The 12923-nt window shown below is 48.3% G+C and overlaps 1 protein-coding gene across 3 annotated transcripts in view; it reads left to right on the top strand.

Moving 5' to 3' along the window:
• The window catches only part of REPS2 (RALBP1 associated Eps domain containing 2), an 856334-nt gene that overhangs the window by 230482 nt on the left and 612929 nt on the right, over positions 1–12923 (top strand). For all 3 annotated transcript variants that reach the window (XM_085622671.1, XM_085622668.1, XM_085622669.1), the window contains exon 2: positions 11860–11983. In XM_085622671.1, coding sequence (XP_085478797.1) covers positions 11860–11983 — 124 coding nt within the window. The remainder of the gene's footprint in view (positions 1–11859; positions 11984–12923) is intronic.

The raw sequence follows: 12923 nt of genomic DNA, 5'->3' as shown, positions 1-12923 counted from the left end.
ATGTATGACATTGTTCTGCATTCTGTCCATCAATTGTTGTGTTTGCATACCACTAGTAACAGCACAATATATTGCCTTTTGTACATAAACAAGTCATAACAGTTTAACATACTTTCTGTAACTTATTAGTTGGCAGACAATGTGCAATTCACCTCACCTTCATCCTTCCCCAACCCCTGTCGTGTGGAATATCCCCATTTAAGACACGTCAGACTGTATTTGGTCCTCTCAGCGTAGTTTTATTAATTTTAAAACGCTACCACCAGTTTAACTTTTTCACTCGATGTCAATCTCTTCAACACTTTATTATTGCTTTATTCAATACACCACAGCACGCCAATAAGATATCAGGTTATATATTTTCATCTCTACATTTATATTTACATTTGACTCTCCACTGGGCGTTTGCCGCGGGTTGTGCCAGCAGGCCCCAACCAAGATACCCTGCTCTCTTTAGTGCTGACCGCCCACCGGCCAACAGAGCCGCAGGTAGTTTCATCACTGCTGATAACTAGCACCGGCTTCCTGGGTAGGGCCAGAGAGTCCAGGGCCACCAGCAGGTCAGCCCCCTCTCCCGCCAGCCCGGAGCCCACAATAGGCTGCGCGCCCTGTTCTGGGGCCAAGCAGCCGCCGCCAACCAGAGTCCCTGACATGTCTCTTGTCCAGGACCCCGCCACAGGGCGAGGCGCTCCCTGGCGGACTCGCCCTCCCCCCCTCGATCCTTCTACTTCCACTGCCGGAGCCCCCAAGATGGTGTGTACAAACAACTCCATCCCTGCCTGTGACAGGTGCACTCCATCGGGTGCGTACAGCCCAAGATTTGTCACTTGTATTAGTTTGTGACTAATGGTACTGATGCAAGATTTCTTCAGAATTTCGGCCACCGACTGATTCAACCTCTTCACTGATTTATTGATAGCCCTAGCCGGCGCCCCATTAGCCCATACTTGGCGTGGGATCACCTCCGACCAAAATATTTTTGCGTCCGGAAACATGTTCCTCACCACAGACAGGGTCGAGAACAGTGCTTCCTTAACTCCCCTCCTTCCCGCTGGGATCATATCATTGCCACCTGAATGAATCACCAGCACATCTGGGACCGGCATGCCCCTGGCCATGGCATCCCGCAAGTTCTTTGGCACGTCTGCTAGACGCTGTCCACCGACCCCTACCCAGTGGTGGTCGACCCCCTCCAGCCATCTGCCTTTGCGTGCTCTGCTGAAGAAGAGCCTTGTTCTGTGTATAAAGGCTGCACCAACAAACCCTTGTTCTCTGATCCGGGATACCTGGATCAAAATTGCAAAGGAGACAGAATCAGCCACTGGGGGGGGAATGGGGGGGGAGGGGTGCAAAAGGGGGAGAGGCAGGCTTCATGCGAGGTGAGGGCGTACGTAACGTTCAAAACATGAGGACTTCCATCATCCCACCCTCTTAATCGTGTCGCCCGGAAGGCCCAAAGCTGCCGCCGTTGTGGCTGCCCCGATGCGGAATGAATGAGACGTGAAGTGCGTTGTTTCCAACCCCAAATTTTCCAATGCTCTCTTGCATATCCTGGTGAATTGAAATCTAGTAAGGGGGGTGCCATCCGCATGCACCAGCACCCTCTGATCCACCCCCCTCGGTCTAATCTGGAAAATCCCGTGAGCCAAGGTTACCGGACAAAAATTAGCCCCCGCCACTGCCCCTAGTTGGACCCACATCCTCTTGCCCAACGGGTCTGTCTTGGACCTCTGAACTCTGAGCTTCAAAGCTTCCCTGGCTAAGATCACATCCTCCAGGCGTAAGCCTCCCTCCTTATCTGTCTTTGACCCGGGGAGTAATTCCGACACCTTGAAGGCCCCAAAGAAAGCTAATGAGTACGCTAGTCTCAGCAAAAGTGTTTCATAAGGAGAGAAGCAGATCTGCGGTAATGCTTCTAAGATGTCTGACAATCTGCCCGCATCAATCGGTCTCCTATTGTCTTTTGTCCCTGGCACCAGACGTTCCCACCCCCTCATTGCCCTTTTTACTCTTGGGTCCTTTGTAGGGTCTGCCACCACCCCAGACCTGCATAAAAGGCTATTGCTGATAACTGTCTCCTCACCATGGACAGCGATTTACCGCCCTCTTTTTGTCTTACTATGAATACCAGAACACTTTGTGTTGACAATCTCTCTATCGCGTTCGACCCCCCAATGGTAGACAGGTATGCCTGCCACGACTTCTCATACATACTCTTAGTCTTGGGGGCCAATGATGCAGTTATCAACTCGGGAGCTGTGGGGCACCAAGCTTCCATAAACCCGCTGCCTGTGGCCAGCTGGCGCGGAACTCTGTCAACTTGAAACGAGACAGGGTGTCAGCAACTGAGTTATCCACCCCCGGCACGTGTTTTGCTGTAAAGTATACATTGCGCTGCAAACATCCTAGCACTAATTCTTTCAGCAGGCGCAGGACCCAGGGGCAGGTAGCTCTCTGATTATTGATGGCCATTACTGCTGACATGCTATCAGACCAAAATATAATATGCTTGTTTTCCAGCATGTCACCCCACAAATGTACTGCCACAATGATTGGGAATAGCTCAAGAAAGGTGATGTTGCGGGTGAGCCCAGAAACCGCCCACTCAATCGGCCAATGCTGCATGCACCACCTGGTACCTAAAACCGCTCCAAATCCTACACTGCCTGCCGCATCTGTGAATAGTTCTAACTCAGCATTTGCCTGACCGGGTTGTTGCCAAATGACCGTTCCATTGAAGTCTACCAGAAAATCCTTCCATATCCCCAAATCGGTTTTGACTTCGGCAGAAAGCCTGGTGTGGTGGTGTTTGGCCCTCAGACCGGACATTTGCCTTGCTATGCTTCTAGAAAACACCCGGCCCATAGGTATCACCCTGAGTGCAAAATTGAGCTGCCCCACCAGGATTTGCAATTGGTGAAGTGTCACTTTGCGCGCCGTCAAACAAGCCTCCACAGCAGCCCCAAAAGAAGCTACTTACTCCTGGGGGAGTCTGCACACTCCCTCCTCTGTGTCAATTTCTATCCCAAGAAAAGTTAAACGTGTCACCGGCCCCTCAGTTTTTTCTGCAGCCAAGGGAACCCCAGTGCTTCTGCCAGGTGCTGGAAGCCCAGCAGGGCCTTCCTGCACGCTGACGAGCCCGGCGCCCCAAGAAATAGGAAATCATCCAAATAATGCACCAACTCAGCTGACGGCACTATTTCCTGCACTGCCCATTCCAGAAACCTGCTGAACGTTTCGAACACTGCGCATGCGATAGAGCAACCCATTGGCATGCACAAGTCCATGTAGAACTCTCCTTCAAAGGTGAAACCAAGAAGCCTGGTGTCCTCGGGGCGAACTGGCAAGAGGCGAAAGGCCGCCTCAATGTCAGATATCGCCATTAGCGCTCCCTCACCCAGCCCCTGCAGCTTCTGTATTGCCGCATCAAAGGTAGTGTAACGAACCGTGCATAGGTCTGGATCAAGTTTGTCATTTACTGACAGCCCTGGGGGACTTGACAAGTTGTGGATCAACCGGAATTTTCCTTCCTCTTTCTTAGGTACTAAACCCAGGGGTGAGCATACTAAGTCATGCCTAGGCAGCTGCTGGAAGGGGCCTGCCACCCTCCCTAAGGACACCTCTTTCCTAATCTTTTGTCTAGCCACCTCCAGGTATCGTAGGACTGAACGTTGATTGCGCGGTAGGGTGGCTGCTGGGGTAGCATCGGATGGGATGCAAAAGCCAAATTTGAAACCTTGATGTAAGAACTGAGCCTCTTCTATCCTGTGGTATTTACTAAGAAGGTGCGTCAATACATGGTGCTGTATGGGCGTTGGCAATGGCTTAGGGTGCTTGTGCACCTCGTCCCCTGGTCTGGGGTTGGTTCTGTGTGGGCTGCTCTTGTGGCCTTCCCCCTTTTTTGTAACACTTACTCTCTGGGTGTCCCAGCTTCCCGCAGAAGGAGCATAAATGTTTGAACTTGCATGCTGTGCCCCTGTTGCACTCGTTCTTATTGAACTGCCAACAGGCCTGTTTTTTATCACCCGTCCCTCTGTCACCCCGAAAGGGCTGCATCGTCTTGTTAACTGGCCCCGTTGAATAGAAAACCCCATGCCAAATGTTTATCTCCCGCTGGTCCCAAGCTACTGCCGGGTGGACTGCTTTCATTTGCCTAAATTTGTTGTCATACTGCAGCCAACCCGTTCCCGGGAATTCCGAAGCGGCCCCATGAATCATGGAAATGTAACTGATCAATTGAGCTGCCATTTGGGGATACCTTTCGACCATGATAGCCGCATAAATAGCGAACCCCGTGACCCAATTCTTAATAGTCCAGTCCACCCACACTCTCTTCTGTTTCAGCTCCCCTTCCTTCCCTGTCCTGCTTTTGCCCGGGATTACCCCCGCATTGATTAGGTCAAAGACGTCTACGAACTCCCCTCTGAATATTTTTTATCTGGTCTCCGCTGGTACATGGCAAGTGATTCCCGCTGATGGGGCCACCGCTAGAGATGCCGAACCATAAATCAGCGGACTGTGTGCGAGAGGGGGCTGCCCCACTAATGTTTTCCCCGCGGCAAGGGGGGTGCTGTTATGGGGGCCGCTGGCCCTGATATCCCGCTATTAATGGCAGGTCCCTGGGTCGTTGCCACCACTACCACAGGGGATTGTGCCACCCCTCCTGATTGGACCCACACTTGGGCTGTCCCGCTGCCCTGGTGCGCTACCACCGGGGGAGCAGACTGAGGTGTTAGGGGCCCTACCGCCCCCAGTTGTGTCGTTGCACCTGGTGTTGCTGACCCTGCTGCCCCATCTTGCCCCACCACCACTGGGGGGCCCGCTGCCTGCGCTAAATTGTAGGACATCGCGTTTCCTGACACCTGTGTGGTTGCCTCATTCAGTTGCGCTGAGGGAGCTGAGCATGTGGGCTGTGTCATGTCCGTGGCCGATTGCCCTCTCACCCTGCCTCACCTGGGATACCAGTCTGAGAGTCCGTGACTTTAGAGCATTTGTCTTGCTGTGCATCCTTGAAGCGCTCCGGTGTCCGCCTTGCCCGCATGGCCCGTGTGACGTCCTGTTGCCCGCTCGCCTCTCCTTTCTCGGACAACGTGCGTAGCGCCCAGTCGATGCCCCCTATCTTTGCGACCTCCCAGAGCTCTGCCAGAGAGCGGAAATCATCCTTGGTGGCGGGGGCGCCTTTGCCCTTCTGGACCCGTTTTGGAGGCATTCTGTACTTAAAGAAACAAATCGCAGTTAGTCGTTGCCCCTTTAACCCCCACCTCCTTTGACCCAAGGACCACTGGGATATTCTCTGCCACGGTGTCCCCTGTTAATCCGCATTCCAATCAACCCGTTCTCACCTCTGTGCATGCTTTATCCTATTTTTACGCCCGCGCCCCACAGCTTACGTGCGTGTTTGTTATGGTGCTGCGCAACGCCTCAAATTCTGTACTGGCCTGACGCGCCCTACATTATCCCAACAATCAGCGTTGCGATACTTCCCCTGTACACTCCTGATGTAAACGTTCTTCCGAAAACGAACTGAACAGCCTCCATGGGAACTATGCACAGTCAAGACTTAATTGATGGCGGATAGGAAGATAATACTAGGGGTAAATGTGACAATGTCATACATACGCACTCTGAAAAGCTTGTTTTCCATGAGCTAGCTGGCAACCTGGAATTTTGCGCAATACTTTAATTTTAAGAATTCCGCCCGTTTTCTCTTGACCTTTACTACGTGACGTGCTCTCCCTTGCCTGCACCCCCACCTGCAGAGCATGGCCCCTTGTACCGATGCGGTGCGTGTGCACCCATCCGCAGCGTGTCCCCCTAAACATGTGTGCATTTACTACCCTTGCTCGGTGATGTCCGAGCGTGAAGCAATGCTGCCTTCTGAGTTCTCTTGGCCCTGTACGCGAATTAATCAATCGCTGCGGCGGAAAGTGCCAATGCAGCACTAGTGTGCTTTGCTGCCGAAGTTGTTGCCTATTTCAAAAACGCGCACTCGACCCGAAGGTATTGGAGCACTTTACATAGCCCGTATTTACACGTAATAATCCATCGCTGCAGCGGGCAGTGCCAATGCAACACCACATGCTTAGCATAATTATATGGCGCGAAATCGACCCGAAGGTATTGGAGTGCTTTACATAGCCCGCATTTACATTACACCATTCGGGCACGCGGGGATAAAGTGATTTGCCCGGCATCACGGGGTGTGGACGCGACCTGGAAGCTCGCACCCTGACTTCCTGCACCCGAAGCAGCAGCGCAGCATGACTCTTTTACGCGCGCTATCGCTGCCACCCCCAATCGCGAAAATCCCCACAAACGCTTAAAATTCTATAAATTACTCTACAACCTGTTTAACCTGAATAAAACTACGCCAATGAGGCCCTCTCACCTTGTGGGCAGCCTCAGCACCGCCTACACGACCGCTTCCCGGGTAACTTCGCGACGCCCCGATGTCGCCGACCACGAGGAGAGAGGACAAAGAGGGGGTTCAACCTTGCTCCTGGGCTCTTAAACCCCCCGCCAGTTTCCTGCCCGTGACGCACTTCCTGGGTCCACGACGATCAAACTCTTCCGGGTAACTTAACCCGGAAGAGTTCCTAACCTGGTTCCAGGCCCGGACTGGCCGTTCCGGGCACCGGGCAATCCCCCGGTCGGCTGGATGGGGTGGGGGCCGGTTTTATGACAGGAGGCCGGTTCTGTTGCTGGGGGCCGATTTGGCCGTGTCGGACCGACCGTGCAATGTAAAGTCAAACATAACATTGCATTAAGCACAACCAGGCCGCCTGAGCACAACGATTCTCTCCAGGCTGCATAAAATGCTGGTGCTCGGTCCGTGGGTCACGTGACGTGAGCAGTGACCCGCCGACCGATTTCAATGTCATTTAGGCAGCAGCAGGCAGCCTACTCATTATAATAATTTTATTTAAAAAGCACCTGACCATGTGATCATTGATGTAGACGCGCACAGCGCGTAGATGATGTCACCGCCTGCGAGTCTGCGCGCCGTGGTTTGGGGGCCCGGGGTCGTCTGCTGCCTGGTGAAGCTCATGCGCATTTGGCTCACGCATTAAAAAGTGTGCGTGATGACTCTGAGGCGAGGTCGAGGAGGCGAGGGAGGCATCTCAGAGGCCAGGCCAGGGACTGGGAAAGTCGGCACTCCATAATTTTATTCTCCCCTGTCTGCCGCCCGCAGGTGAGTCTATTTGCGACTGGACCAGACGCCGTCCAGTCGTTTAAATTGAATTCAATAATCCTCCTGCTTCTGGCCTGATCATCGATGGTTGCCGGGGCCTAGGCCCTTGCCCCTTAGGCCCCTTTTGATTTTTTAAATTCTTTCTGGGCCTGGCCCGGTCGCAAGTTCCGTGGCACTGTCTGTTGCGAGTCTCAACAGACAGTGGGTGCCACGGTGGTACTAGCTGTTGCGACCGGGGCGGCGGGCCAGAAGTTGAATTATAATGGCTGCTCTCATGTTGAAACACCGCGCGCTGGCTCTGTTTTCATGTCGAAGTAATGATGCATTGTGCAGGGGCATTGTTGAGACATGAGTGATGGGAGCTTTGGCAGAAGGAGGGTTATCAGGCCTGATGGTTATGTTGGTAGGGCCGCCTGAAGTGCCCCTAATTCTGGTGTAATATCCTTAGGTCGGGTTGTCCGTGTATGGAGCTGGTAACGCTGTACGTGTCCTACACGGTGTCAGCCTCGCCCTTACATAGAATTATCCCCGACCCGTCATCCAGTTCCAGCAACACTTGCACTTGACATCGCTAACATTGAAAATTGCTGTTCCTCTTGACCTCTCGCTAATGACGCTCATTTGCACATGATTTACTGTTAGCAGAGTAGATTGGGATGAAAGTTAATTTGTGGAGATAGACATGAACGCTGCTTTTTGAAAGGCTCGCAGGTCAGAGAAGAGCTCAGTTAAGATTGAACAAAATGAGAACTATCCGGTTTGGGTCATGCTGCTGACATTGCTGAAACAATGTAAGCAGAGTACCACATCGTCTTTATTTTTACTCTAAATTTTACATACTAATCGGCGAACAGGTGATCTGTATTTAATGTGCGATGTGTTCCTTCTTGATTTCGCCTGCATCAGCAGAAAAATTGCGTTGGTGGCGGGGAGGGGAGACAAGCCTGTGAAAATACAGGGCACTGTGGTTAAATGTCTGTGGACTTTGTTTTAGACAGTTCTGGGAAACCTAAATTACATTTAAAAAAATCTCCAAAATAGATGAAAATCTACCAAATAGATGAATTAAAGCTGCCTGATTAAATGCAAAAACATGATTCATTTGCTTCAGCATTCTGACTTCAGTTCTTCCACTGTGAGAGAGTGGACACGTTTGTCAGGCTCAGCAAAGCAAAGTTTTTAATCAACGCCTCCATCTAATTAAACAACACTATTGGAATTAGCATGTAGATAATCCCTTTACTAGAAACAAGTTTCACATGGATGTGGCACTCCTCGTTTTATGACCTTTCCTCCTGAATTACTGAACCTGGTAAAGCAAAAGGGGCCTAAGGTGCAAGGGCCTAGGCCTCGGAGGGGTGATGGCTAAGTTTGCGCTGACGCCTGTGAACATTTGCACGTTTTGCCTGAATTCAGTTGTGCCGCAGTCTACCCTACAACAGTGGGTCATTGAGGATGGGTATTGGGAAAGAGAGGAGAAGGAAGAGGAGACAAGAGGAATAAGTGAGAGAAGGAATGGAATCAAGTAATAGGGTGAAAGGAAGGAGGAACAAGGGTAAAGGAGGGAGCAGTGAGAGAGCATTAACCAGGATAGGCATTAAGTAAAGAATCTTAGGTGATCATGGAGAAATGGTAGGGAAAAGAACGGAACACAATGGAATGAGAGGGTAGATTATATTTAGAACATGGGTTAGAAAAAAGGAGAGACAAGGAGGATAAGAACTGAAAGGATAAGAGAGCAGAGGAAAAAGAGGAAAATGAAATGGCAAAAAAGGTTTAAGAATGGAGAATTTGACATCTGAGTAAAAAGCGTAGAAGGCAGGATTAGGAAAAAGAGTAGCAAGGGAAAGAAAGGTAACTGGGAGAATGCCCTTCTTTCTGGGAAAGAACACGTTTAAAAAAAACATGATAAACAGCTAGATGAAAGATTATTGAATCTGGCTGAAAGTACTTGAACAGGAGTGAATGTGAAGAAGCCAGGGACATCTCATAGATAGGAAATGTGTTTAATAACCAAAGTAGTGTAGTCAGAACATCCTATAATATCGGAGCTAAACTTGCAGTTGAGGGAGATGGTGGTCTTGTTGTAACTGGTGCTCCTCAGTGAGACACTAGATGCCACCCCCAGTGTATTTATTAAAATGCAAACAGAAAATAAGATGTATACTTTCTAATGCATGGTAATCAGAATAATGGTAATGAAATTGTTCAAAAATGTCAAATTCATACTATGAAATTCTCATTGTACAAGTTCATGACATTTAAGACAACAGCCAACACATGTTCCGCAAAAGTGTAAAACCGCTTCCTCAGGGCTCTTTCTCTCAATTTGGAAAAGTTACTCTTTCCATCTATTTATCACATATTGTGTTCCAAATTAAAAATATCAATGTATCTTGTTAGGACGGTTTATTCTGTTTTATTTATTTGTGAAGTGTTTTTCTTGCCCAGCATTTAGTACAATACCTCTTTCTTCCCAATGCATGCACCAGATTTACCTCACTTGGTACTACCTGTGCATATTCTCTTCCAAATAGAAGCAGTCTCTACTGTATCATACCTGCAATATAGCATGAGTTCCTTCTGACCTGCAGCATGCCAGCTGTTTGGTGGTTTACCCCACCTACTTGCATCATAGCTTGCTGACTGTACAGTTGTATATGACCTGTGTGGCTACCCAAGGCCATCTCAGCCTACTCACGGTTAAGCTAAATGGTTGGTAGGGTCTGTAACTATTTGCTGCTGATACAATGGAAGTGGAATATGCCAATTATTAACTCCTCAAAGTAAATGGACATACGGATTTGCTAATCTGCTTCACATAACATTCAGAATACTTGAAAAGAACTTTAAAGAATATGCATCCATAAACTCTCTCCTGTGTTAAACATTCAAATTGATACTGGGACTTCATGGGGAGATGCTCTTCAAGGATGGTGAGCTGTAGAACTAGTCTTCCACAGGCCTTCCTTGTGAAGTATTTTTTAGATACATTATTGTTCATACTGACTGCTGAGACATGGTTCGATAAGTCCTTGTTGGCCTAAGATTTCTCCAAATTAAATGTAGGTTTTATTCTGCTTTATTACATCAAAAGCCATTTTTGTTGGCTCTTAGGACTCAGTGCACTTTACCACCGCTAACCAGTGATAAAGTGCTTGAGCGCTTTCCTTTAAACATGGTAAAATTGGCAAATTTTATTTATTTGCAAGTCCCTAAAAATGTGGTACTACATGTGCCCAGGGACTGTAAATTAAATGCTGCTAGTGGGTCTGCAACACTTATTGTGCCACCTACGTAAGTAGCCTATTCAAACATGTGTCAAGGCCAGGGTCTTTCATTGCAGTCTGCCTGTGCAGTTGTAAAACTGCCATTTTGACCTGGCAAAAGGAACCTTTTGCCAGGCCTAAAAATATGCCCTTTTACTACATATGTCAGCAGGATGTCACCACTAGCGCAAGCCCTTTCCATAAGGCAGGGTGCAGTATGCAGAGTATTTAAATGGTTTGGCATATGCTTTTAAGTTTTATGTGTCCCGGTATAGGCGAGGATGAATTAGGTAATCATTTACTATGCTTTAAAAGTTAATACAATCTAGTATGTAATGTAAAATGTGTTGGAAAATGCTTTGTTTTGGCCTTTCTTTCTCCCAAATTTTCTTGGGGAGGGGAGACAAGTTCAACCCCCCCAAACTCCCCCTAGTAGTGGTTGCTCACTGCGCTTGCTCGCTACAAACCATGTGGGGGCTGGTCTCACTTTTACTTTGTTCTCTCTGATTCACTACTTGTGTCTATTTTTGGTGCTCTCTGAAAGAATGTCTATGGGTACATATGACTGAGTGGGTAACCTGGTGCTCTTTAAGGTCATCATCTACTATTTACTGTGCTTTGAAAGTTGATACGATTGAATATGTAATGAAAAATGTGCTGTAAAATTCACCATTTTGGTCGGTTGTTTTCCAAAATTTTCTTGGGGGGAGAACCCCCCCAAACCCCCCGAGTAACGGTCGACGGGGGCTGGTCTGCCAAATTTGACGGGGGCTGGTCTGCCAAATTTTGCCAGGGCTGATTTCAGTTCCCAGTCCGGCCCTGCCTGGTTCTGCCCCTTGCTGCCACTAAAGGCACCACGCCCCCTATGTGGGTTGGTGCTCGTCAATTATACAACTACTCAGTAAGCTACAATTTACAACAAAAAACAGCATATTCATCACATAGGCGATTGTTTATTGCTGTATTTGTGTGTTAAACTAATACTAATGGGATGAAACCTTTGCCCTTACAGTGTTAACGTGTAAAAATGCTAAAATGATGACGCAAAAGAATCATAAAAATGTAATGCATCACACCACGTGATTTACTATTTCTTGCCATATAATATAGTTAAACCTGCCACATTATTTGATCGTCCTTTGCCGCATAATTCCCGTGGCCCTGACTATAGTGATAGGTATATAGCGCGGGGAGTGGGGGTTTGCCAATGATTGCAACACGCATTGATACTCGGCTTTGCCCTCGCATCAGCCTTAATATAAGTATCTGCTAGTTTCCTTTGTGGTTCGTTTTATAGAATGGGTGCTGTTGGTCATTCAGGTCTGTGTGACAATTTGCCAATTTTGCGTGAACATTAAAAAAAAGGAGAAACTTTTCAAAATGTGCATTCTCTTTCAGATCACAGATCTGTGTGGTGCAAAACGCGTGGGCTATTTCGGTCCGGCTCAGTTCTACGTGGCTTTGAAGTTAATTGCAGCAGCGCAGGCTGGCTTCCCAGTGCGGCTCGAGAGCATAAAGAATGGTGAGTAGCTTCCGTTCTACGTCAAGTCACGCTTTCCGGCGCGCGCCAACTGTTGCCTCACAAAAGCCTCAATCTATTAAGTAAAATGACTAGTAAACCTGAAGTAATCTGTAGGTCTCTTAATACAACAAGCCTGAAGTAAAAATGCATAGCATTGCACGAGTTCCCCAATCGCCTTTTACCACAGAAAGATCTATAGGCAAAGCGATCGTAAATGGAAGCATGACGTCATCTATCTGACCTGACTAGGTTTGGGTTGACAGCTGTCAAACACCTCTGTTGCTTACTATTTACACAGAGTGGGCTTTGGTTTTTTCGACCAGCCAATGCTTTGGGAGTTTGTCAATCACTTCTTGGCTTAGCCCTTAGGGAAATTAATCTGTGTCCATATGCTATTGGCTGTTTGCTTGTATCCTTCTGCTTATGCTTGTGTGTTTGCATTAAACTGCAGGAGGGACTACTTTACGACATTGAACCTATCTGTCCGCTCCTGCTGACTCCCTCCTGTTTGACTTGTGATGTACTAACACAGCATGCATTATCACATTAAACCTAGACCTATCGGCTTTGTCTGTGCTTGTACTGTTCTTCAACAGACCAACCATCAATCAGAGAACATGGTTACAGAGATTCATTATTACACTATTTGACTCCTCCCTCTCTCATTCAGTGTCATGTGGCATAACACAAATTAGTTTTGCTTGGATTTGATTCCCTTCTTGACCATCACTGAAACTTTCCCAACAAAGAGATCCTCACAGATCTAGTTTGAATGTAGAAATGTGTCTATCTGGCCACACAAATGTCTGAGAAACTCCATGGGTAGGTGTTATTTTGTTCTGTAGCACATAAGCTAGACTTGGAGGTGCCCATCCACCACTTGCTTTGCAGTCCACAGTCAGCTGAACACTGATGATTAGTTGTCACGTGTTTTTGTTCA

The sequence above is a fragment of the Triturus cristatus genome, chromosome 8 (assembly GCF_964204655.1).
Source record: "Triturus cristatus chromosome 8, aTriCri1.1, whole genome shotgun sequence".
In the NCBI taxonomy this organism is placed as follows: domain Eukaryota; kingdom Metazoa; phylum Chordata; class Amphibia; order Caudata; family Salamandridae; genus Triturus; species Triturus cristatus.
The sequence above is the reverse complement of the archived record's forward strand: the minus strand, read 5'-3'. Positions and strand labels throughout refer to the sequence as shown.